General features: G+C 38.9%; 1 protein-coding gene across 3 annotated transcripts in view; it reads left to right on the top strand.

Moving 5' to 3' along the window:
* Positions 1-26,287, top strand: part of DCAF5 (DDB1 and CUL4 associated factor 5) — a 74,976-nt gene that overhangs the window by 6,696 nt on the left and 41,993 nt on the right. For all 3 annotated transcript variants that reach the window (XM_063331321.1, XM_063331322.1, XM_063331323.1), the window contains exons 2-5: positions 4,114-4,257; positions 8,480-8,516; positions 10,908-11,047; positions 15,094-15,223. In XM_063331321.1, the coding sequence (XP_063187391.1) occupies positions 4,114-4,257; positions 8,480-8,516; positions 10,908-11,047; positions 15,094-15,223 (451 nt within the window). The remainder of the gene's footprint in view (positions 1-4,113; positions 4,258-8,479; positions 8,517-10,907; positions 11,048-15,093; positions 15,224-26,287) is intronic.

Raw genomic sequence — 26,287 nt, 5'->3', positions numbered from 1 at the left:
TTGTGCTGAAATGTATGCCATGCTGAGTCATTTGGGACCTGTTCAGTTATCTAGAATAGGCATATTCTATCTATACTGTTTGTCAGGTTTTGTTTGGGTTTTTTTTTTTTTTTTTTTAAAAAAAAAGAAACAACCACCACCAAAAAACCCCCACCAAGTCAAAACAAAACAAAAGAAAGAACTTTTTTGGGAGAAGCCCTTCTTCCCTCCCCCTACCCCCAACAGTCTTGTGGTAGGCAGCATGCAGAAACCATTCTGAAGCAGGCAAACTGTGAAGAAGACAAGGCACTTTTAATTCTTCTGGGAGGTCCATTTTGGATCCACGGGAGCTGGAAGATTGTCAAGGGTGAACACAAAGTGTTTGTCTACTTAAGAATCTTATTTCAGGATAACTATCCCAAGATTTTAAATGCAAGCTGTCTTTTTAGATATGTTGTGTTACATATCTTCAGTGTAGAATTCCTTAATCCTGTCTGTGTCTCTCTCCAACATTAGTCAGAGGGCCCAAAGCATTAACAAAGTATTCCAGTAACTTGGGGCAGGGAGGAAACGCGTGTTCATGTATTTTTCATCCATGTGTGCTTGTGGGGAAAAAAAAGTCGGAATGCTGCTCTTCTCTACATCAAAAGTAATATGGGAAAGTGATAAAATTTCCAGCTTCTCTGACTGCAAATACTTCTTTGGTCTGACTTCTCTTCCTGTCTCATTTTGATTTTGAGTGTAAAAGCAGGTTTGACCCATAATGAACACTGAAGTACTTGACTAATTAAATCTTTTGAAATGTGGTTCCCTTCTGAAAAGTAACTGTAGAATGGCATTGTATGATTCTTAGCTGGGTCACACCAACTTTTACTTTTCAAATTGTCAGCCATGTAGTCCTAAACAGAATCAGCACAATAAGATAGAAGGGAGGCTATTTCCACTGCATAGATGTCAAACTTATTACTTTTGACACCACGAACTGAAAAATTGCAAATTCAAGACTGTATGTGGGGCTTCATTTTCTAGAAAATTCACATGTGGAGCCTTGGTGGCTAAGGTATTTTCATATGAGGCCATATATCCAGGTTTCCCAGATGTGTAGTAAACCTGTTGCTGTTGATATACGCTCTGTATCGTGTCAAGATCATACCCTTGCCGTACACAGTTACTCTCTTTCGGGGAGCATTGGGAGTTATCATGAGTTTGTGCAGTGGGTCCACTGCTTTTTGAAAAGTGTTGAGTGGCTTCTGCTTCACATGTGGTAGAACTGGTGTATGTGCACAATAAATCCACTGCAAATTGAAAGCATCTTAATTAATCTGCATTCAGTAATCAACTGTACAGAACGTATGCTGTAGGCCTGGAGTTTCCTATAATTCTCAGACTTGTAACTTATGTTGCATAATGTGAATGCACTTTGTGTCTGATGAATCCTGGTTCCTCTCTACAGTGTAAAAGGTCTATATATTCACACTTTCTTTGCTGTCTCACTGTATACCTGTCCATACGTGTGTACCTCCCTCCTTTCTTCCCTCTTATTCTAACTTTTAAGAGTCTGATTGTGGTAGTGCAGATTGCATTTGCTGGTTGGCACCTCTGCCGGTTTCAGTCACGTAAGACTTGTCTTTTCTTGGGTGCGTTTGTCTGTGACTTAATGCTTCTTGCTCTCTTATATGAGGATGTAGAGACTGGTAAAATGTCGTTCTGCCACAAATCCTCCTCTGTGATTGGACACGTTGTTAAGGCTTTTTCTTTCTGGTGGAACTGGCCTTAAGGCAGAAGTATTTCTGGAATAGCTGAATTGGAGTTGCCATGAAGGCAAACATAATTCTCAAACTGCTGTAGTGCATACTCAATAGTGGGGCCCTTTGTACCAAAATTTCATGGAGATCTAGGTGTCTGGGAAGAGAGAGACAACTGGATTCAGTAGGAAGAGTTGTTTCTAAGCTGGAGGCAGAGGAAACAGGCAGTAAGGTATAGGAACTTATAAAAAAAGAAGCTAATGGCAACTTGTAACACTGTCAAAGACTTTTCTGCACAGGTTGCAATTTATTCCACTCCTACCATACTATATGTATGCTAGAAACCAGTCATGTTTGTTGTCTTTGGATATCTTCATTATTTTTGTTCGTATCTGGACTAGGTGTGTAGTGGAAATGAATATAGTTTGCTGTTAAAGTGAGACACCTAGATGGCTGTGCTATAAAGTAGGAGGATGTGTAGACTTACTGCAGTGGTTTTGCAAATTGGTTTGCTATGGTAACAATTAACAGCAGCATGTTACTATGTTTTGCCCTGAAATGTCTTTTCCAGAAGTCTTGAAAGGCAACAAATACAGTCTGATAGAAGCAATGTTGGTGTTCACCAAACTTAAATGTTGCTTAAACCGTTTGCCAGGTAGTGATAACATTGAGACCTGTCTGTTGGCAGCTTTGGAAACTAACCACTTTAAGTGTGACAATCACTTTTTGATTTTAGTGTGACTAACACGGTCATATGTTTCAGCAGTCATGTATTTTTGTGTCTCTTTATTAGTAGCTCATCTGCAATCACTAGGGTGCAAATACAACTTTCCTATTTCTAGACAGAAAGGAATCTAAGGTCCTGTCAGTTTAGTTGACCATAAATTACTGTGAGTTTTTCTGGACCCATCATATCTGGCTCTTATTCCCGGTAGTTATCAAATGCATCACAAATCTTTTTATCGTTATTCCTGTTTGCTCTGTAAAGTAAAAAATCAGGAGGAGGAATACACAATTAATTTCATGGAGCATGGGTAAGCGTAACGTGCAGCTGTACTGTCTATCAAAGTGATTGTCATAAAATCTATTAGGAGACTTAAAGGCTGAGAGACTGTTAACTTAAAGCATGTTTGACATAACTCAGTTCCATGGGAAAACTTCTTAATAACATCATATGATGTGAAAAGTTTTAAGAAATCTGATTAACAGTAGTCATTAATTCTATTTATGCATTTACCTCTTCTTGAAGTAAACCGCAGACCAATTAATTTCAGTTTCCTTTTGTCTCTGTTTCATGCCTTTTTCCTTCTGGATAGCAGCTCAGAAGGTGCCGAGTTTATGCTTTTGATCGTGCAAAGAAGCAGTAAAATCAGCATGTGGCGCTTTTGACTTGTGATGCCATTCTCTTTCGTTTTTTATTAAAGACAGATACCAAAAATATTTTGAGTCTGACTTGAAGAAGCTTTATTCAGATTTTTACAGGCATCCAAAATTGATGTTGAGAGTGCTGTCCAATAAAATAGCATCGTGAATTTTTTTCTCTTCCTAATAAACAATAGTTTGATGCAACTGAAGCACGATCAGAGTCTAATATTAATTTTATATCTGACTGTTTACCAGACAGAGAAGGAGTCACTTAAATATATTTGTGCATAAAGCTCTGAACTGAGGACTGCACCTAGGCAAGCAATTAGAAGTACAGCAAGCTGTAAAGCAAGAGGGAGTTGAACTTCTTTTCCCCATTTATTCTCTTTGTCAGAAGTTTCTTGGAAGCGTCTATCTTAACCTTTACAGATCTAGAAGCACAACATAACTGTGCATGCTGAAGACTTCCAAGTGCTTCAGTAAAATTTTTTTATGGCCACAGGTCAGTTCTGTAGCCAACCTATGCTGTGAAGGCTTTGTGAAGACTACTAGAGGAGATACAGTTGTTGGTGAAAGAGGAAAAAAAAAAAAGTTCCTGTTTTCAGAATAACATAAGCGATGCTGGCAACCAGGAGTTGATGTAGAAGCATTTTGCCAACTTGAATATGTTAATTTGGCATGTAGTTCATCTACAACTTGCCACAGAATTTTACATAGCAGTAAAATTCTGAGTCTCCATGTTGCTATAGGTTGTCACTATGTGTTGGCAGAATGGCAGCTATTTAATCCAAACTCTTCCTGCTGATTCCTCTGTTTTCATTAATATTAATTGAATAGCTGACTGCATGGCATCTTAATGTAAATGTGTGTCTATATATCCAAACTCTTGCAAGGTATAAATTCTTTTATGCTAATTAGGGTTTAATCAAAGCCTTTTATGAATAACTGCAGAGTTAAATAACTTGTCTGTCATCAGTTTACACATGGCTCGGGCAGTAATGCACATTTTCTTTCTTTCTTCCAGGAGGGGATGACCGTCGGGTCTTACTTTGGCATATGGAAGAAGCCATCCATTCAAGAGTTAAACCAGTTCAGCTGAAAGGGGAGCATCACTCTAATATCTTCTGCCTAGCTTTCAACAGTGGCAATACAAAAGTGTTCTCTGGAGGTAAGTAAGGAAGAGCACCCTGATTTCATGAGAGTTTGCATTGTGAATGCCTTAGAATAGAAGCCATAAGCGAGATCCTGCCCCACACGAAAAGTCTTTTCCATAGTCCCTTAAGGATCTGGAAGGTGTCCTTAATCAGCAGCTGAAGGTTCTTTGGGAACAGGGAATTCTTTGGCTAGCACAACATTTTCAATTTTGTTATGCTTCTCCTTTTCCCAAACCCTGGTGTAAGCGCATCGTGTCTTGAGCCATCATGAGAATCCTGGGTCCAGTTTGCCCCTACTTGTGCTGCAGACTGTGGAACATGGTCTTTGTTATTCCCTCTTAGCTGAGGGCAGACCCTGCATCCTCTCTGGCACTTAAGCCTGATGCTTGAAAAACCTCTACTGCTACTAGCTGATTTTAATGCACCCTTAGCTGGCTAATGAAGGGCTATTGCCATCTATTGGTGGATCACTTTTTCTCAGACCTCATTTCAGTCCTCGCTAGGTAAGTGTCTGCCTTTTAGAACTGTTGGCACGCTGTTGGCTCTAATTGGCCTTGATGCTTTTCATCTTTTTTTAATATAAATACACTTTTTAACAGAAAGTTTAATTCAGTCTCAGTCTTAAAACTAGTGTAAGGATAGTGGACATGTACTTGTTCTGGGGTAATAATTCCTAGAATTCAGGTTCATTTCACCACTTGATTTTTTGAAGTGTTGAGGTCAGGAGGAAAACTGAAGTGAGAATAAAAAGGCACAGGACTGTCAAAATGCAGTCAGTGTCATTTTTTGTTGTATTTCATTTCCTCTATCTGACATGATAATAGAATGGACAGGAATTTATATCTTTCATCAGTACATCCATTAACATACAGCTAGGCTTAGAAACTACTTGGTTTGAGCCTTTCGTTATCTTTTTGAACCAAGATTTGTGAACTGCAAATCAATGCTATAAATTGATTCTAAGCCCATGTGAACAGTGGAAGCTTTTCAGCCTTCAATGTTGTGTTAAAACTATAACAACCCTTAGGAAAAAAGACATGACAAAGCTTAGGATGGTGTCAAGTTTTAAGGATGAAATGATTCAGATATACTTCTCAGGTGGAGAAAAAACCCCAAAAATAGTGATGCCTGTCTTACGATTCTGGGGACTGCTGTTTATTTTATGAGAAAGACAGCAGTCTACGCTGTCTTCAAATGAATGTATCTGCATGAGTGATTCCAATGAAATTTTGGGCTGGAGTCTGTTTTACTTTAGTTTGAATTCAGACAAATGGAACCTTACATGAATATTCAAGGAATGAACTGTGCCAAATCTTGCTGGAGCAGTTGTAATGGTATTTTTCTCCTTTCTAACTCAACCTTCTGTCCATTGGGCCCTGCTGTCAGAGGCTACTGTTTTTACAGGAAGGGCAGTAGAGTGGTTTGACTGTATCTTGCCACTGCAGTTAACACCTGCAGTTAAAGATTTACATCATTTATTATGGTGGATTTTTGCTAAAATGCCAGGTTAGATGAGCTGTGACAGCTGATGCACAGACAAACTGGCCATTCTCATCTCTTTTTCCTCCCCCAGTTTGCATAAACACTCTGTGCCTCTGCCAGAAATTATTTCCATTGGAGGAGTCAGGAACTCTTTCAGCTGCTCCACCAAGATTCACAGAGCTCTTCTGCAGGGGCTGTGAGTCTAACTCTTGGATTCCTTGTAAAGAGTCATTTTGCTGCATGGCCTAGATGTACCATCTGGTTTATCTCTGTCAGTAAAATGGGGCTAACTATATTTATTCACTCAATAATGTTCTGAGAGATTCTTAAAAGGTTGGAGAGAATTGTGTGTCCTAAGATCTATTGGTCGTCATCCCCCCCCAATACTGAAGTTGGAGTGATATTCAAATCATGGAAGTCAGAATACTTCCAAAAAACCCCAAAAAATTAGAGTACGGAAACTAGCACAAGGTGCACAGAACTCAATTCATTCTGTAAATAAAGCTGCCAATGACTAATGACTTAGGATCTGATGACCTTTCCCTAAAGCAGCTCTTGATAGCAGAGGAGAAAGGATTTTCCACTTCAGTACAAATTGAATTGCATCCAAGGAATTTCAAAGCTCTCTGCTTTGAAGGAGCACATGTGTAGCATGCACCACATGTAGCCATTACAAAACTGGAAGGCAGAAACTGAGTGGACAGTGTTTTGCCTGTAATCTCTAGAGGAAAAAAACTCTTTAAGATACCAAAGAAGTTCCCATCCCTGAAGAATACTGCTTCCCTTCCACACGCACTGAGACTAGGTAGGGCAGCGTTTGAAATCAAAGATCCCCACTTAGTAAACTGCATGGACTTCTTTTTTTTTTCATTTAATGTTAGGTATATGAACAGCTGAAATAAACCTACAGGGAACTCAGTTTGTTTCTGTAGAGGCTTGATGTGACAGATAATGGGGTTTAGGCCACCTTAACTGTACATGTACTGCCAGTATTTCATCCTCACAGGTGTAATTGAAGGGAATGGCAGATACTTCTTGTTTTTCTGATTGTTGTAACTGCAGTTATCAAAACAAGAGAGATTATAAATGGGAGAGTTGCGTATACAATTACAACCCAGTTATTCTCAGTGAAGAATGAACTCTCCTGTGTTAAAGTAAAACAATGTAAGTGGGAACCTTACTGGCCTGAACAGCAGTGACATTTTCTGCAGGGATGAATCCTTACCAGAATCAACCAAGCAGTTTGTGGTTAGATTTTTGTTGCCACCATCTCCTCCCACACACAAAACAGAGAGAAGCAGTAGTTATTCCACACGCTCCCTTCTTTCGTTCCCATTTTGGAGCTTGCGATGGAAGGGAAGGTCGATCCCATGATGACTAGAGGCCTGAAGCCAGGCATCTAGAATGATTCTTGTGCTCACGCTGTATGGAGAGTGAGGAGTAGGAATGTCTGCTGGAGGAAATTTTGTCACTGGAGAAACTAGTCTACACTTTTCACTGATGAAACACATAGGCACTAGAGTAATTGTACTAGGTATAAACCTTGCCTGCAACGTATAATGGGCAGTTTCCATTGCAATTCATGATCAAAGGGCACTTACACATAAGTGACTTGTTTATTGTACCATGGAAAAGATGAGCTACTGCAGTAATCTAAGGCTGGCACGATTTAACTAGGAGCCTGTGCAAAGAGCAAGTGGATGTAGAAAAATCTCATACCTCATTAGTCAAAGAGAAACTTTCTCATGTTTCTTCTGGTGGGACAGAATAGAAATTGAAATGTGTATGGGATAAATGAAAACTGAGTCAACTGAACACATAAGAATCATAACGTGAAATCTTGCTCCTTCTGAACCTTTGGTGTACGTGAGGAAAGCTTCACAACTTGATATCGCAACTACAGACATACTGAGCATAAAAATATGACTTTGTGGGCTGTTTTTTTTCTTCTGAATTAAATATAAACGTGTATCTCCTTAAATATTTCTAAAAAGGAGGTGCCAAATTAGATAAATTAATATTCAGTGCAGAGACTAAAAAAAATATTCTGTTGCTATAGCTTGAAAAACACTGCATGAGCCAGCAGAATCACTTTGTAGCTGTGACCCTCTTAGTCTGCATGCATGTGGTTAGTTTCCATTGTATTCAATGGATGTGATCAAAGAAAAGTGACATGATTGTCTGGTTACTTGGTTTGGTTTTTGTTAATACAAAAGAAATTATACTGGCTGTCATGTTCGTGCCTTCTCAATGATTTCAAAACCCTGAATGCTGACAGTGTGAACTGGCAACATTTGAGCTGGGAACCCAGTGTGTTTTGCTTATGGCATCTCTTTTCACCTTCCATTATCTTTTTACAGAGCTTCCTCTGAGCAGGAAGAAAGATGTATTCGCATCAGAGTTAAAGGTGTTCTGCTGCTTCATATAATATTCTTCTCTTTACTGCAAATGTCCCAAAACTCAAGCTCAAACTGAACAAAGAATGATCAGTAACACAGTTAAGTAGAATTATTTGTTGAGCAGTAGGAGATGGAATGGATTAGTGCATTTGATCATGACTAGAAATGTCACATGGAGCCTTTCACGTAAACGAGCAGAGGGCTGACCACTTGGCAACTGAACTGGTCTTCTCTCTGCTTCAGTTTTGTTTTCGAAATAGAAAATAAAAAAAAAATAACTGTTTTTTATTTCTTTCACTATAATGCATTTTAACCACTGGGACATGATGTTAAGTGTTTATATTTCTCTTTCTAGGCAATGATGAGCAAGTTATACTCCATGACGTTGAAAGGTAAATATACAGTTTGTGTTTGCACTGCTTCAAGAGCTCCCTTAACGTCAACTCACTGGAGGAACTTTTTGTTTTAAATTAATGGTCTGGGAGAAGAGCACAGTGTTTTAATCCTGAAACATGCCTTTTATTTATTTAAATTCATATCTGGAATGAAGTATGCCACATCACCCCATTTATTTTTTTTTTAGCACTTGGGTTATGCATCATTTTGACCTTGGGAAAGAGAATGGTTATTAAATACATATGCTGTCCTGCAGGCAGCATAGTAGGTTCTGAGTAGATTCAGGGCCAGATTATTCTGGCACATATGCAAGTATTGTGGCACATACGGGCTTTTTGTTTGGTTTTTCAAAACACTCACCTGACTTGTATTTAGTGCCTGGCCTACCTGCCTTTTAAAACTTTGGGTACAGCTGCCTGATTCTCCAGACTAATGTGAAGCATATTTATTTTGATACTTACTTTTTACCAAAACTGCAAAGCAGTTGGGAATTAGGCTTTGTTGTGCTACATCAAGATTAGGCTGTTAGTCAAAATATAATTAATACAGTAGTGGTAACGTATTAGATTGGAGTTCTCTAGATATCCTGTCTTTTGAGCTTACTGCTTTTGAAGTAGAAAAACTATAAAGTTTAAATTTTGGTCTGTACTCGTAACTTCTACAGATTTAAGCAACGACCGTTTAAATAACTTGAACTCAAGAAAATTGAATATAAAGCAGGAAGAGATATATGTAAGAACAGAGAAATATAAAATCTTAAATCTCTTTGAGTTGCCTGAATCCTGGTTAACATAATTTGGATATATTTCTTGCTAGGTTTCTCCAAAGCCTTTTGCATTGAACTGATCAGTGTACCATCTGCCTTCCATCCTAACTTATGTATACTTGTTGAATAAATCTTACATGAGGGCTGGGCAGAAGTAAATTTGTCTTACTCTTCTAATGCTTTCTCAGGAATATTATGTTGTTTGGTGGTTTGTGGGTTTTTTTTTTGGTTTTGTTTTGGTTTGACTTTTTGTGATTTTGAGGGGGGTTTTGGGGTGTGGGGGTTTTGTGCATTTTTTGTTTGGTTTGGGGGGGTTGGGAGGTTTGGTTTTTTTCGTGTTTTGTTTTTAATTAAATGTGGAAATGTCAAAATTTTAGATGTCGGTGCTTATTGTGTTCTGACTTTTCAAGCTTCTACAAGATCTTGGTCCTTGACAATTTTCTATATAATACGTTTTTTCCTGCTATGTCTCGCTTAGATGTTTTAACAAGTCTTTTTGATATGTATGTACTTTTAATGTGCTTTTGTTATCAGTGGCGTTTTTTTGGGGGTTGTGCTAAGTCCAGTTGTAATGCATACAGTATTAATTCCTCTAAGGCTGTTTGTGTGATCTTCTGAAAGAAACCTTACTAGTCTGACACACTGAATTCTAATTAATTTCTGTAGAAAATTACTCTGTCTTCTTCAATGATAACAATTGGTCTGACAACCTTTTTCATACTTTTAAATGTTTTTTTCCGTTACTGCATTTTTGGCCTTGCTGTTAATGGCCCATGAGACAGAATTAGTATATTTGTCCCTAAGAACATCAATTGCCATGTGAGCAAAACAGTGATTTTACGTGAGATCTCTTTGGTGGAGTTTCTATGAGGTATAAGGATTGTATACAGAGCATATTCTCTAAAGAAATAAAACAACCCCCGAATCTTCTGTCTTAGTATTTTAGCTTTTGGCCTCTCCATGACATTATTTCTTCCTTTTTAAATGATCTAAAAAGTTGGGAGAAGAACAGAGAACAGGCTTTTTCTTTTTTTATAGCTGTAGAATGATTGAAATCTAGGTACTTCCGGCAGACTTATTTTTCTTTTGTTCTTTTTTGCTGCTTTTACTACCAATTTAAATAATAGGTCTGGTCTATCCTGAAGAACCAAGAAAACTTATTAAAAAAGACAGCTGGAAAGTTGCTCTTGTGAGCTTCAAATGAACTTTTGGACGATGCAGAAGCCTGTATTAAAGAATGAATTTCTGTCTTGTTTTCTTTTTCACATTAAGTAGTAATAATTTAGTTCACAGGTCTCAAGACCTCTTTCCCATTACCTCCTCCCAAACTTCATCTCGTACAACATGCTTTCCATAGCATCTTGCAGTTTCTGAAGTTTTCAGTGTGTGGGTTTGGTCTAAGGGTGGTGATTGGGGTTTTTTTTTCCCTCACAGAATGCTGTCTTAGTCACTCTACATAGGCTTTTTGTTTGTTTTTAACTCTAATTAAACGCAAGGGTCTCATGAAGTTGCATAAACCTTGTCACTAAGTATTACTAGGTAGATAAAGCTGTAAGTACTTTACTTTTTAAAACAACAGCAAATGAAGGTAGAATGATAATATTGTCTGTCTTTTTTCCAGCACTGAGACCTTGGATGTGTTTGCCCATGAAGATGCAGTGTATGGCCTTTCAGTGAGCCCAGTAAATGACAACATCTTTGCCAGTTCATCAGATGATGGCCGGGTTCTTATTTGGGACATCCGAGAGTCTTCCCATGGAGGTGAGGTCTCTAGATGGAAAAAATCATAGATTTAGGAAGAATTTGGACAAGGCAGGGAAGGAAAACATTATGCTTATCTGGGGTGACTGAGGCAGGGAGTGTTGGAGAAGGGTGAAAGCAAGGCATAAGTCTTGTGGCTGGTGACAGGCAAGCCCTGGTCTTTACAGTTCAGTGTTACTGTCTTAAATGACTTCATAAAGTACCAGCATATAGTGCAGGCTAGCATAGAACTTGGTATGAATAGGTTTTAACTTGAGTAAAGAAGCAGTGGAGGACATGTTTATCCAATAAAAACGTCTTGCTAAACTCGAAATCAATTAGGAATGTGGAGTATTTTTTTGTTTTGTTTTGTCTATAGCCTAGGATAAAAAACTTTTGGACGTGTAGAAAGCTGTTATTTTGGTTTGAATAATTTTCCAAAGCTGTTTATATACTTCACAGTGACACTGAGACTTGTTCTTACACATAATGTTTTCTGGTTGTATGGCAACTTAAGCCCTTATGTGATAACAGGGAAGTTGAATTATTACTTCAATCTTTGTTTTCTAAAACAGAACTGAATAAGGTTTTTTTATGTAACAAGCCTGCAGCTTCTCAAAACACTGCAATCTGTGTTTTTACAGCTGCAGTTTTAAGGCTGAAGAATCTCAGTTTAGAATTGTACTTACGTAAATTTGGAGAGGAATACTTCAGTAATTGTATTTCAGTATATGAAGTCTTAAGTAATACTTCAGTAAATGAAGTTGTGAGTTTACCCCAGCTTAAAGAACACAAAGCTGAGAAATTAAAACTGAGCAATCTGCAGGAGTACAGAATCTGGTTCCCTTTCTTCATAGCTAAAATAAACTTTCATCTTTTTTTGTAAACTGATTAAATGCAATTGCCTTAACTCACTGTCTCTATTGGTCCTCCCTACCCCAGGCTTATTGCCTTTGTATAAATAAAAATTAAATGTAATAACACTGCATTCAATTTTCAGGAGTCTGATTCTTAATGTAAATTTTGATTCTCTTGTGCACTTGTGATACCCACTTATCTCCTTCCCATCTGGTAATTTTATTAAAAAATTCTGAAAAACAACGCACACAATATATGCATGTCGCAGACTTGAATAAAAATATCCATAATGTCTCTTCTCTGAATCAGTCTCTGAGGAACTCATTGGTAACCTCCCTTTTGCTCCGAAGTCCCTCACTGGCACAGTGCACTATTGTCTTCCCTTCAGCCAGTTTCTTGCCCCATGACAACTCCCTTTGCTAAATCCAACTGCCTGTAGCTAAACTTGATACTATACCACATGTGAAATTAGTCCTCGTTAGATCTATCACTTTTCCCCTGTATAAAAGGCCAGTTAATTTATCAACGAAAGGGATCAAATTAGTTGGATGTGACTAATTTACCTTTGGTAAATCCAAGTGTCGTTTCATCCCTATTTGTCTGTTTTTGTAATGTCCAAGTGATGAGACCAGACACTGAATATGGCTTCCACATTAGAAATGGTGAAATGGTCCTTTATTGCCTTCTCCCAAACTCTACACCATAAAGAACTGTCTCTGTTAGGAGAACAAGCTGTTGCTGACAGTGGATGCCAAAAGTCGGTGGGACTGGCTGCTTAAATGCATCTGTATGAAGCTTCTCAGTATTGTAAGCTAATGTCCAGGCTGGTCTGAGTTTCTGAAATTGTATGAAATGAGGTTTGTCCTTCTTTGTTGTAGTTAAACCTTGCTACTGCTTTTACTGTTGCTGAGACTGAATGAGAAGGTTGCACTAGTGAAAATGGAGTGAATAAGTGTTGACTGTGGTACATTTGGGGCTTTTTTGCAGTAGTGTCTTAGGTTCTCTTAAGTTTTAAATAAAGGGGTTTTGCATGCTTATATAGGAGTCCTGAGTCAGCATTTATGTGTGAGCCCTGCCAATGTTTACTACAATATAATGCCTGTCACTGTCTGCAATGGTATTGTTATGGGAATAGGCACTATGCCTGCCAGTGTTAAGTATAGTTAGTTACCCTGAGTGGCCAGCTCATTAAAATCTGGCAAATAACCTCCTGTTTAAAATAGTGCATTAAAAGAAGCTGGAAAAGGAGTTTCATCTCCCTTCTGTTTCTCCCTATCTTTCACTGCTGAGTGATTTATGCAATAATTTTATAAACCCACTTTTAATTTTTGTTAGAGATGGTGTTGAGCTTCTCCCTTGAGAAACATTTTCATACTCCAGTGTGTAAGAACTACAATTGTGAATGAGCATAAAGAACAATAAAAAAGTAATCCCCCTACTTTTCATTAAAGTGACTTAGTGCTTCATTAGTTTAACTCCTGTAATCTCTCTTTAATTTGACAAGTTGAAAGGCAACTTTTGATATACTAGAAGAAAAATCTGGTACCAGGGCAGGCTATTTATAATAAGGGGGTGAAGGAAAACACCAGTAATTAGTGACAATGATTTGACTAAACAAAGGTACACAAATTAGAAGTTTCTTTTAAAAAAACAGCTCCTTTGTTCGGCAATCTGATAATGTTTGTATCTCCACTTGGCTAATGCAGGCCATTGCTTCTCGGTAGGGGCTGCCATTTTAATAACACAGTCTTTTATGTCCCAGCAGGGATCTGATTTGATGATGCAAATGTAGAAGGTCAGTTTTGGTGTTAAACCTTATTTGGAGCTGCTGTCAGACCAACAGTAATCTCTAAAGCCTTGGCACAGACTGGCAGAACAAAAACTTGCTCCTGTTCTTCCTTTTACCTCTGCCTCCTATGACAATTAATAGCACCAGGGAGCTTCAGCCATGGTCAGAGACCTTTTTTTTTTGATCACTGCTAAATGAACACTAAAAAGGAAAGTCCCTGTGTCAAAACACTTGTAATAGAGCATAAGAGGAGGATATATATGGGGCAGGACAAGTAAACCTTAATTCTGTCTCAGTTGCTTGATGGGCAGTAGTTTCAGAAGGTATTGGGAATTTGGGAGGGTTATGTGTTTAATCATATTTTATATGTCTTAATGAGGGATATGAGGAAAGAAAGTGAAGTACCTTTGGAGGTGCTTGTGGGGCTAAAGGTGCCTGCACACAGTGGCTCAAATAAGGGCAGTAAGAGAGTCTCCCAAACATGTGAGCAACACAGTGGTTGCATCAAAGCAAACAGTGAATGGAAAAGTCTAGCATAATCCCTGGCTCAAAATAGGCATTTATTGTGGTTTCTTAGTTGAGTGAAAGAGTGGCAGCATGCCACAAAAGATACAGACAACAAAGAGAATTAGACTGTGCCTAAAGCCATAAAGCTAGCAGAAACATACAGAGAAGGATGACAGAGTCAAGGCTTTTTCCCACTCCTCATGGCGGCAGCGTTTTGATGGAATGAATAGGGCAGAGAAGCAGGCCAAACGCAGTCTTGTTACACTAATCAAGACGAGAGGGAGAGAGTCTGGATGAGCATGTTCTTAACTCTGTGTGTGAGCAGCAGAAGCCAACTGTTAAAACTTTTATGCCAGAGGAACACCCTTCTTGTCTAAGAGGTGGCAGGCCTCTCTTCCCCAGGGTTGGCAGCTTGCCTTGAGCTGAGTTCCATGCAAATTTATTTCACTCTTTGTAATATTATTCTCCCATATAAGCAGTTGCTGCTACATTTACTGTTTGGGTGATCATCAATGGCTGTGGAAGCTTCCAGGTATATGTTGCTAGGGAACTTTCAGAAGAACCGTAGTCCTTATTGGATGACCATTTGGTCATGAACCTTAAGAAGACTCGGATACTTGATCTTTAAGTGGCTAGTTTTAAACTCTGATAACCTTCCGTATGCAAAATGGTGTCTTGAAATCCAGTATGTGTCCTTTTCCATATTTAGACAAAATTAATGTACATGTGGGTGGTTTTTAAAACCTCAGTTTTTATATTGCTTTGGATGTGTCAGCTTGAGAAATGGTTTGAACATGTCTCCATATCTTCAGATCTTGTTATGCTCTTTCCATATTAAGCTGCCAAACTCATTGCATAGAACAGTTGTATGTATTGTTTGTTCTTATGTCTGAAATCTCAATTTTTTCAACAGAGCCCTTCTGCTTGGCACACTACCCATCAGCCTTTCACAGTGTGATGTTTAATCCAGTAGAACCCAGATTACTGGCTACTGCCAACTCCAAGGAGGGTGTGGGACTCTGGGATATTCGTAAACCTCAGAGGTAAGATTTGGCTGTCCTTGTTATCCTTGTTTTATGCTGTGCTATCTCATTCCCTTGAGAGGTGACGGCATGCCTTTTTTTTTTTTTTTTTTTTTTTAAGTCAGAACATACGATGCTAAGAAAAGATGCAGAACAAAGTTAACAGCAATGTTAGGAATGCTGAATTAAATTATTTTGCAAAATTAACATTCTTCTTCATACATACAATCTAATTTGATTTAAAATAGGGCTAGATCGTCAATGTTAAGGTCAGTGATTTTTTGGAAGCCTGTCTGGCCTTACCACTGCAGGTTAACTCATATTGTTGTGTCAAGTTCGCATCATTATATTTAGCACTGTCTTGCCAATACTGGCAGAAGCCATGGTGGACACTGCCTGGTTTACAGTTTGTTTTTTCTACCCAGCTAAGTTTTCAGTGTCAGACTAGAGATTGTGGTCATGGAGGCTTTTTATTCAACGCATCGGAGCTTTATATGACTTCCTAGACACGTGGATGATCAGTTTGGCTGCATTATGTGCTTCCAGATTTGCATAGGATTTTAAACAAATGAAAAGAAGAGAGTAAGTTTACAGTATGACATGTGGTCAGACTGGGTTCTAAAGTGGACGCATGCAGTGTCTGATACCAGAGTTTCACATGCATGAGAGGTTAAGCTTCTGTTGAAGTCTTTTTCAATCTTTCAGATTTTGAAAGTAATTTTCATTTTTTATTGTAATAATCACAAAAAATTGAGCACCTAAATTAAATGTTTCTCCCTTCCCCCCCCAACTTTTATGTTTACATGTTTCCATTTGCAAGTGTAAGCGTAGAAGGGATAATTTCAAAAAAGTGAAAAGAGGGGAAAACAGGTGGTACTTGTTTTACAGTGCAGTAGCCTCAGCTATTTAAAATCTTTCATAGTGTACACTTGACTCTCCCCTTTATTGGTGAATTTCTTGGAATATCTGGAAGCGCATATCACTAAATATTCTTCTTGGGTTTGTGCTGTACAGACAGAAAAAGCGATCTCATATGAAGTTAATTATAACTCGCTTAAAAAAAAATTCTAAAATGTTTAGACATCCATTGCAATAACAACCAAATTATGGTTTCAGGAGGGTTTATTATTCTTAAATTGTAAACATTAATGGCTTGAATTGATTTTTATTTTTAAGCTTAAATCAAAATTTGCACACTGATGCTGGTAGCTCTACAGCTCACTCACATTTGTGAAGTTTGCCAGAGCCCTTGTTGGCAGCTGTTCTACAGTCTGCTATTAAATTTAGGTTTGATAAAATTTAACTGGAAGGGAGTTAGGAAGTTGCCCAAGCTATATTCTCTTATCCTTGTCAAACTCTTTATGTCTAGGTCTTTGTAAGTAACTTTCTAACATCAAACGAACTTCAGCATGTACTGGATAGAGGGAGAGAAGTACACAACATTAGGGTTATTTTGCTCTTATAAAACATGTTTCTTGGGGTTTTTTTCTGTCATTTTAACTTCAGTTCATGTCTGGTTTTTCCTTGTGAACTAATAGGGACAATGTCGGCTTCCTCTTGCCAAGACAGCTGGCCTCATACTAGTTGTGCAGGATTCTTTGTTTTTCAGCTTCTACCTCAATTTTGTTATTTAAGAACTTCTGCAGGTTGTGTTGGTCTCGTTTTTGAAAGGGAGTTGCACCAAAGCATTTCTCTCTTCAGACATTTTTTTCTCAGAGTGTGAATATAAAAGGAATGATGTTGATGGAGTGGTGTAGCTTATATCAACAGAAATTCGATATGGATGCAAAATTTAGATGAAGTCTTTCACTTGGGTAGCAAAGTGAAATGGGTTCACCCCTGGAAAGGTTATGTACAAGGCTAACAAGAATAGAGAGAGGAAGGCAAGTATCACTAAGGATACAAGCACTGACCCTGATAAGTGCAGGAGCAGATTACTTCAGTAAGGAATTCTCTTCTTAGAAATTTTAACAGCTGCTTTCTAATAGCAGAAATCGTGCGTTTTTCTTATTTTTAGCTATTCTTATTAAGACTTTGATCTCCAAAAGTTTCTCAGCTTATATATAAAAGTGTTGATGGCCTATTGCTTGGGGTGGTAGCAGCTATGGAAGCTCAGCAAAAGTCATGGAAACTCAGATGATCTCTAGTCTAGATGCTATCCTGCCTTCTACCTCAGTCTTGATCACAAGGCAAAGTGCTTGCTGTGAGTTTGTTGGGGGCTACTGTGTGTGTATGGGATAATAGTCTGTGCTCACATATTTAAGGACACGTTTTTAGCTGTATTGTGGCATTGTTCTTTCTAGTGCCAAGTATAAAACGGCTATAACAAAATTAAATTGGTAATGCTTCTTGGCACGTAATTCATATTTCTCCGGGTTTAGCAGCAGTATGAAAGACTTAATAACCTTTGACAAATCTGAATTCTAGAGTCTTTTTTTTTGAATGATGGAAGGGGAGGGGAAAGGGTGCCTCACATTGTAACCTCTCGTGTCATCTTGAAGGCCTTAATAAATTAAATTGGTGGAAGCTTGTATGCTTACATCTGAGGGACAAGAGATGCCTTTCTCAGATTCTAATCCAATGAAAGTAAATCTTTCCAGTTTAAAAACTAAATGGTGATGGTTAACCATCATACCTTGCAACTACAGTGCCGAAATTCCTAGGTGTACAGGTCATGCCACTTTTTCTGTGCATAGGGGAATGTGTACAACACCCTTCTTGTACAGCTGGACATATGCCACTTATACCATGCAGCTGTTCCCTTAAGCACTGAATTTAAAGCATTTGCACCTACTAGGTGTGGTGCATTGTGTAAAACAGGCACATGCTTCCTGACTGCAGCTCATTCCTCCCAGAGGACTCAGAAAGTGGATAGTAAGAGACAGGCTGCTCCTCGCGGAGTAAATGCTGTTGACTGGGGACAGGGAACTGCTGGAAAGGGTGCAGCAGAGAGCTACAAAGATGATTAGGGGACTGGAACACCTCTCTTATGAGGAAAGGCTGAGGGATTTGGGTCTCTTCAGTCTGGAAAAAAGACGACTGAGGGGTGACCTTATCAACACTTATAAATACTTAAAGGGTGGGTGTCAGGAGGATGGGGCCAGGCTCTTTTCAGTGGTGCCTGGGGACAGGACAAGAGGCAATGGGCACAAACTTGAACATAGGAAGTTCCACCTAAACATGAGGAGGAACTTTACTTTGAGGGTGGCAGAGCACTGGAACAGGCTGCCCAGAGAGGTGGTGGAGTCTCCGTGTCTGGAGACATTCAAAACCCACCTGGACGTGTTCCTGTGTAACCTGCTCTAGGTGACCCTGCTCTGGCAGGGGGGTTGGACTAGATGATCTCCAGAGGTCCCTTCCAACCCTATGATTCTATGATTCTATGACTGATATTTAGAGCCTCAGACTTGGGCTGGGTAAGCTGTAACTTAAAGGAACGCAGGTGATAAGTCTGCTCTCAACTGCCGTTTTTCTGGGACAGATGTCAGCTTTTCTCCTTTGCTCGATCAGAGATGTGCTCAAAACATGGTGAGAAGGGCATGCTTAGCTGAGGGAAAGGAAATGGCCTAAAGCACTCTGCTGCCACTCCAGTTTGCTCCCAGGAAACTCTTTGGGAAGAGGACTCCTCAGAGTGAGCTGTGTCCTGCTAGTGGGCTGCCAAAGCCAGAATCCCTCATGTTTAAATAAATTAGACAGGATTTTTAGTCTTTATTAAAGTAACAGATCATTTGCCAAAACTCCCACTGTTATCTGCAGATCTAGTTTGTTAATCTAGAAATATGCAACTTGATTTTTAACGTTTTTGGAGTCAATTAACTTTGTCTTAGTAGGAAACAGTTCTATTAATTTGTAGATCAGCTAAGATAAAAATCCTTACTGCAGTGAGGAAGTAGAAACCAGAATTTAGATTTGTATCTGTGCGTTTTAGTTTGTTAAAGTCTCTTCTGGAGAAAATACACTGTGAACTTCATTATTGGGGGAAAAAAAGAGGTTTTTGTTAAGGATGAAGTAATCCACATAATGCCGTAAGTACTTGTGATAGACTTTGCATAGAACTGAAGTTGGTATGTGAGGGAGTTTGTGTATATTTTCCGTATTCTTATTAATAATAAAGGACACAACATGTAGTTTCGGGTAAGATGTGTGCCAAAAGTGTTTTGGCTGATGAATTTTATTGGCATAATGGGTTAAACAGCCCTGAAGTCCTCCATAATCTAGGGATAAACAGGAAGCTGCCTGTGTAACTTGCATGCCAGAACACTAGCGCAGCAAAGAAGGGCTACTGCATCAGCTGCTTTTCTCATTGCCAAAAAAGTCTGCTAATGGTGGAAATCCTTGCTTCTCTACAGGTTTGTAGCCCTCTTTTATGCTGTCATAAGTATCCAAGAAAATAGGACACTGCCTAAGGTGTAGGAAGGATGAGGGAATAGAGACTTTTGGGGGACACAATGTAGAAGTGTTAACTTGCTGGGATTGTTGAATAGCACAATATATAACTATAGTATAAAATTGCTATATCTGTCTATTCCTTCCCTAGCCTACATTTTTATTTCCATTGCTGTGCATGGAGCTCACTTGTGAGGGACTTTATTTTATGCTGTAAACTGTCAAGGGAAATTCCTCCTTTCCTTCAGTATTGATGTAGTCCTTCATAATATTGTGGCCATCATGGGAGGTTTTTCAGGTCTATCATTCCACCTGTGGTGCTAGCAGAAATGGCTAGATCGGGTAAACTTTAGCTGTTTTGTCACAACGTGTGCTAGTGGGGTTTTGACTAGGGGTTGAATGGATAGAAAGAAGGGGAAGAAGTGTAGATACTTCTAGTTGATTGCTGTGGATTGCGAAAATAGGAACTTCCAGTGGGTTAAGCAGGGCTGCAGCACTCCTCCAATACAGGAAAGGTGAAATGGTTATACGTAGTTAATAATCTGCTGCTAGTATAACACTTCATATAAAACTCATTTACCCTGACTACTGTCCTGTTCTCTGTCAGTTCTCAGATGGAACTCACAATATTAAACAGATGCAGCCACTACTTGGTTTGCTTCATAACTGGAGACTGTTGTGGGGAATCCTGCTGCTGCTGTCCTGCAAAATCCAGAAAGCAAATGGGAAGCCTGGAATTCCGAAGACTAGCTGTTTGTGGCAAATAGCAGTTCTGTAGCTAGCAATACTTTCACGTAACATGTATTATGGCCAACAGCGCTGGTGCGGTAATACTCTTCACAGACTTAGGTGAGGTTTGATAAGCCCACAGCATTCAGCTGGCCTTCGCTCATTTGAAGGGGATCAGGTTTAATGCTGAATTTCTGGTTTTAATCAACAGAGGCTTCTCAGGTTGAGGTATAGTTTAACTTTGTTCAACTTGATGATGCACTGTCAGAAAAGGGGTGATCTGCTGTTAACTGTGAAACTTGTGTGGCAGTCAGTGGAATATGGCTAATGGTGCAGTTTTAAACTAATATCTCTAAATTTTCAAAATCTTGAATGGAGTAGTGATATCCTAGTAGGTTAGAGAATTCAGGTACAGATTCCACTGCTTGTCAGAAACACATTAGCTGCATGTACTTATTTATCTGGAAAATCTGAATTTGTCTTCTAGCTTGCTGTTACATGCCTCCAGCCGGGAGAAGTTGGTTTTATCTCCTTCTTTAGTCAGGCAACACCAAACACATCTACAAATTAAAACCAAAATATTTTTAGGGTTAGAAAAAAAGTCCTGATTATGAGTAGATTTTATTCATGTACTGTGAAATTGGTTAACTTTCTGATGGGAAGCTTGGAGTGCTTTATGCTTGTCTAGTACAGTGAAGAGGGTAATTGAAAAGCCAGCATTTCTTGGCACGCGTAGGGAAATTTAAGAGACAGATCTGAATTGTGAAAAGTGTAGCTCACTTCAAATAGTCATAATTTGATTAGTCTTGCTGACTGAGTCAGGATACAGAGGCAGATTCATTTTGCTTTTTCCAAAGTTCATTCACAGCTTGATATCTTTTCTGTCTCAGATTTAGTGCACGCAGCAATTGAGATTTTCCCCTTCTTTCCCAGTATACTAATAAGATCTGAATGTGGTGGTCTGGCTCCTCAAAAATAGCATATGAAGCACTGTTAAAACAGAACTAATGTAAGTCCAGCATGATTACAAGTTGACTAGTGATTCTGGAAATCTTATTTTTCTATTTTTAGAACGTGTGAGTATTGCCATTCTTTCAGGTGGATGTTAAATTGAAACCAACTGTATTGTTTCTTTTTAAAAAACAGAGCATTGGAAAGCTTAACTGTGTCTTAATTAATGAGGCTGTTGTAAGGCACTCACACCACTAGATGGGGTCTGGAAGCTGTGCCTTTTTTTAAGAAAATCATAAAAGGCAAGTCTGTGCATCTTAAACTGTTTACAATAAAATATGTATTGCAAATATGTATTATTATGGGATTGCTGGGGGCAACTCAACAAGTCAGTTTACATTTACATAACTCCAGTTATTTTTAGATACTCCAGTTCTCCCTTGCCCTTTTCTGTGCAGCCCCATGCCCATCTCCTTCTTTTACTGAAATCAAAAGGCTGGGTTTTTTTCCCTAAGAAAATATGATAATTATCCCCTTTAATTCATTCTTTTCCTATGTTCACCCTCCTTCCCCAATTTACATCAACTAATCTGGAAGTTTTTGAGATCAAAATGATTATTGGTCTGTCCTATTAATAACCATCACATACTTTTAAACCGGTTTTCATACTACAAAAAGGCTGTTCATAGAAGTGTTTTCTGCTTGTGATGAGAGTGTGGAGCCTGTGCTTTTTACACAGTGGGATCCATTTCTGAGTCCAGTTCAAGGGTTAAAATGCTAAGTCTTGGGTCAGTATCAGAAATACGTATCTCATGGCATTTTTGTGAGCCTGGGAGGGCTTATCTAAAAGCTCCCAGGCCCTCATTCCTGCTATGTCCATTGCACTAATTCTGTGGTTGACCTGTTTTCTGAGCCAACTCATGCTCAGAAGTTCGAAAACTAACCTGGAAAAGCTTTGTAGCATTCTTATGGCCTGGCAAGTTGAACTGGGTTCAGGGAGGGCCCAGTGGATGGCATAGATGATGGAGAAGAGAAAGGGAGGTTTGTAAGGCTGAGAATAGGAGATAAGAAGGAAGAACGACCTTCCTCATTTGAGGAGCAGTGAACTATTAGATATGTTCATCTGTTTGTGGCATTACTGTTTTACTTGCTTCAGTTTCTTTTGCTACACTAACCTTTCCTTTTTTTATCTCATCAGTATGTTCTCGCAAGAATTCCTGGTGGCTTTTTACAAAGTAGAAGAGGTGAAACATAACCCAAGTTGGGGGTGATTTACTTTCCAAGGCTGCCTGTTTCATGAGAATAAACTATAAGCAGAGAGTGTTTCTGCTTGACACTTGACTTTTTATGTTCCTGCAGTACGATGTAGTGCTCCAGGACACTGGTCTTGAGTGTTGTGTTCTGGGAACACTTCTGTTCCCAGAACTCAAGTAATGGATTCAAACTCTGAGCGAGGTAGAAATGCTTACATAAGATAGACCTTTTTAAGATTCTTCTGAAAGTTCAAGAGGCCTGTGCTGTCTGTGTAGTTACAAGTCAATGTACTCAAAAAGCCCAAGGCAATGATAAACGGATCATATTGCCAAATTTGTTTCACCTTTGGAAATACTATCAATAGATTGGTGAGGCCTATTGATAAGGGCGAAGTAACCATAATTTCCCCTGTGGCAGAGGTCTACTTGGTTACCCCATACATGGTGTTCAGCTTAGTCATTGTGCTGCAGGAAAACGTGATCCAACTGTTACAACAATGTACTGAACACACAACTTCTGGTCCAAATCTATTAGAAATCACAGGTACTCTGTACTTCTGAAAATCCCGTTCTTGTCTCTTGATTGTTTTGCCTTACAGTTTTTCACTTGTTTCATTTAGTTCACAGCCTTTTAAAGACCTTGTTTCTGGATCGGTGTAATGGCCTCTGATGGCAAGAGGAAAACACTGTATGTACCACATGACTTCTTTCTGTGTAGGGGTATGGAATATCTCTGTTTTCATGATAATCTGAGAATGCAGAAGTCTTGCAGGTCGTTTATGACCTGCTTGACGTCTATGACCTTAGATTGACATGCTGACATGTGGTTGGAAAAGCTAGGTTGCAGGTTCACAAGTCCTTTGTCGGTTTTGAAATAGAAGTGATGGCTACCAGAACTACAGGCAATTTGAGAACAGTTCTTCAGAGTTTAGTTAGATGCATGTCAAGTAGACCATCTTTGCAAGAGAGGGCTAAGTACTACCTCTGAATAGAGGCATGGTGTATTTTGTTGGGGTTTTTTTGTTGATGGGTGGGAGCACAAGGAAAAGGGAGATGATGAGTGTTTGCAGCTCTGTCTGTACCACAGGTGATATTTATAGCCTGTTGCATAGAGAGGACTTTAGAAAAAAACCTGTGTGGTGATGCGGAAGGTATTCTAAGGTCATAAAACCAGCATCGTAACTGAGTCCAAGTCCATAGATTTAGGTCTCCGACGGTTGCCAATTTTAGTTTCCAGGCTCATACCTTCAAGGTATTTGATCCTTAAAGATCATACCAGAAGAACAGAGACAGCAGTTATTTTCTGAGAAATGCTCATGCACAATGCTGAGTTTTATCCTTTCTAGCTTACCTTCCTAGCTCACTCTGAAAAGTAGCAGTTGCCTAGTTTTATCTGTGTGTTACCAAGATGTCTGGTATGTTGGCTGAAATACTGAGCTTCTGGAAGTGCAAGTGTGGGATCCAGTATTGTTGATGGTTGTGTTGCAGGGGATATTAATCCAGGGAGTAACCACAGGGTTTGCTTTTGGCAATTGAGTTTAGTGAGGTTCGGGGCTAGAAGTGGTGGATTGGGAATTTTCTCAAAGTAGCAGCTTTGGTTGTAATTGTGTTTTTTTTACAGCTTTTTAATAAGATGTTACCATGATGGCTACAGGAATGGGATGGCAGAAGTAGTATGTGGAGATTTAAGGTTTTTCTTTGACTGTTTTGTATTTTGACCCTGCATGTAAAGGAAAGAAGCTTGTGATTCTAATCACTTCTAAAGCATGTGCTTTGGGATTGCCAAAGCCCCTGCAGATGGGGGTGTCCCTTTACGTCATTGAATCCGCAACTACCCGTTTAAATTATTTCAGTGCAATAGAAGTGTGCTGCATGTTTCTGTTTGGAGACCTTTGTCAGTCCTGCTCTGAGCAGAGCACTGTATTAATGGGTGCAGGAAAAATGTGTGTATCTTGGCAAGCACTTTTTCATTGTCAAACTTATCAGTTCTTTTTTTTCCCTTCCCAGTTGAAACATTTGTTTTGAACTTTTGAATAACTTTATGCTGCTTAAAGTAATTAATTTAGCTAGGTTACAGATTGACAAATTTTAAGTGCTATTTAAGTGCTCACCAGAATGGGTCAACCACACCACCTCAAATAGTTCAAATAACTATTTCTCTTCTCTCATAGTTCAGGAAATATAACTCATCCCACACATGTACCATCCTCATCTGTTTGCTTCTGTGCTCTTGAGGCAGCTCAGCTGATCTGTGTGTCTCAAGCTAGAATTTGAAGCTCTCCTGACCAGGTCCATCTTGGCATATTTGCCCCAAATAACACAGAATGTAAACTGAGATTTTTTTTTTCCCCTACTTGTTTTCCATTATTTATTAATGTTCCTTTTAATGTCATAGAAGGTGAGCTGATTGTTGCTTAAGTTCGTGGGGACTTAATTATTCTTTTCTGGAAATCTTTTGAATGTGTTCAAGGAACTTTTGAATGGTAATGGCATCGGGGTAAGGGTTGGTATTTTTGCGATCTTTTTTGGCTTCGTTTTCCTCATTGTAACCATAAATAAATCTCCAAACTATTTGCCACAGATTTAGCCAAAATAGATTACTTTAGCATTAGAAACATCTAAGGTAGTCTCCTCTGCCTTTCTAGTAGGGGGCCACTGAAGAAAAAAAGGAGTACTTGCAAATAAACCTTTTTGACTTAGAGCAAAGAGAGATGGTGACAATCATTAAGGCTTCAGTCATGCAGATGGCTTAAGTGGTATTTCTGCTGGGTACAAGCACTTTCCTGCATATGGACTCATTTTTTGTGGTTGCCACTTTCAGCAAGTTAATGGGTTTTTTCCCTTTTTTTTCTTTCTTTTCTTTTTCCCTTTTGAAGACAGAAGTGCTGCACTAAAATTGCAAAAGATGTAAATCAGTGAATTTATAGCTAGATATTTTTTACTCTGAAGCAAGTGATCTTTTCTGTTGCTAGTGTGAGCACCAACTAATAGTCTAGAAATAAGTAAGTGTGCAAGTCTGCCAACTACTACCTGGTAATCAAGTGTGTGAATCGGGTGCTATAGTTTCTGTTCCCACCTTTATGTCTTGGCCTTATCGTGGAATTAACTAGGATGGTACTGTAGGAAGGTCCCTCTCACTTAGCTTCTGTTTTAGATATACCCATTTCTTATGTCAGTGGCAGTCCTGCTTTATTTATGTCCTACCTTGTCAGCCCCTCTTGGGATAGAGGGTTTAGCTTAGCTTTTTCTATGTTTAGGCTGGTATCTTACCTGTAGTGGAGCATATTCAGGTTAGTCCACTGATGTGCAAACTAAAGATCTTTGAAGGTTTTTTTTCCATGACAGAATGAAAGATTTTTGATTTCCCTCTAGCATCCTCAGATTTGTTGATCAGACACACAACTGAGTTTTGGAGTACTGAGGTTGAAACTGTATAATAAAAATATATACTGTTAGTACTTCAGCTTTTAGTTCTTCTTAGACAGGGCTATGGTGACTCTTCTTCTGTTCAGCTTTTCCTGTCTTGATTTTAGTAGTTTTCTCAAACCTTCATTAGTTAAAAATCATACTATCCATTGCAGATAGTTAGCCCTCCATCATATTCATGGGTATTTTCTGATTTGAAGATTAAACTTTTTCACATCTACCTGCATCCCCACACTGGTTTGGTTCTGGCCAGGCACTTTAAGCTAAGTACTGTTCCTTTGCTCTGTGGGATCCAGCTTGCTCCCAGAAGCAGTGGTGGTATTCAGGTTTTATAATTTTC

The sequence above is a fragment of the Chroicocephalus ridibundus genome, chromosome 4, assembly GCF_963924245.1.
Source record: "Chroicocephalus ridibundus chromosome 4, bChrRid1.1, whole genome shotgun sequence".
Classification (NCBI taxonomy): Eukaryota; Metazoa; Chordata; class Aves; order Charadriiformes; family Laridae; genus Chroicocephalus; species Chroicocephalus ridibundus.
The sequence above is the reverse complement of the archived record's forward strand: the minus strand, read 5'-3'. Positions and strand labels throughout refer to the sequence as shown.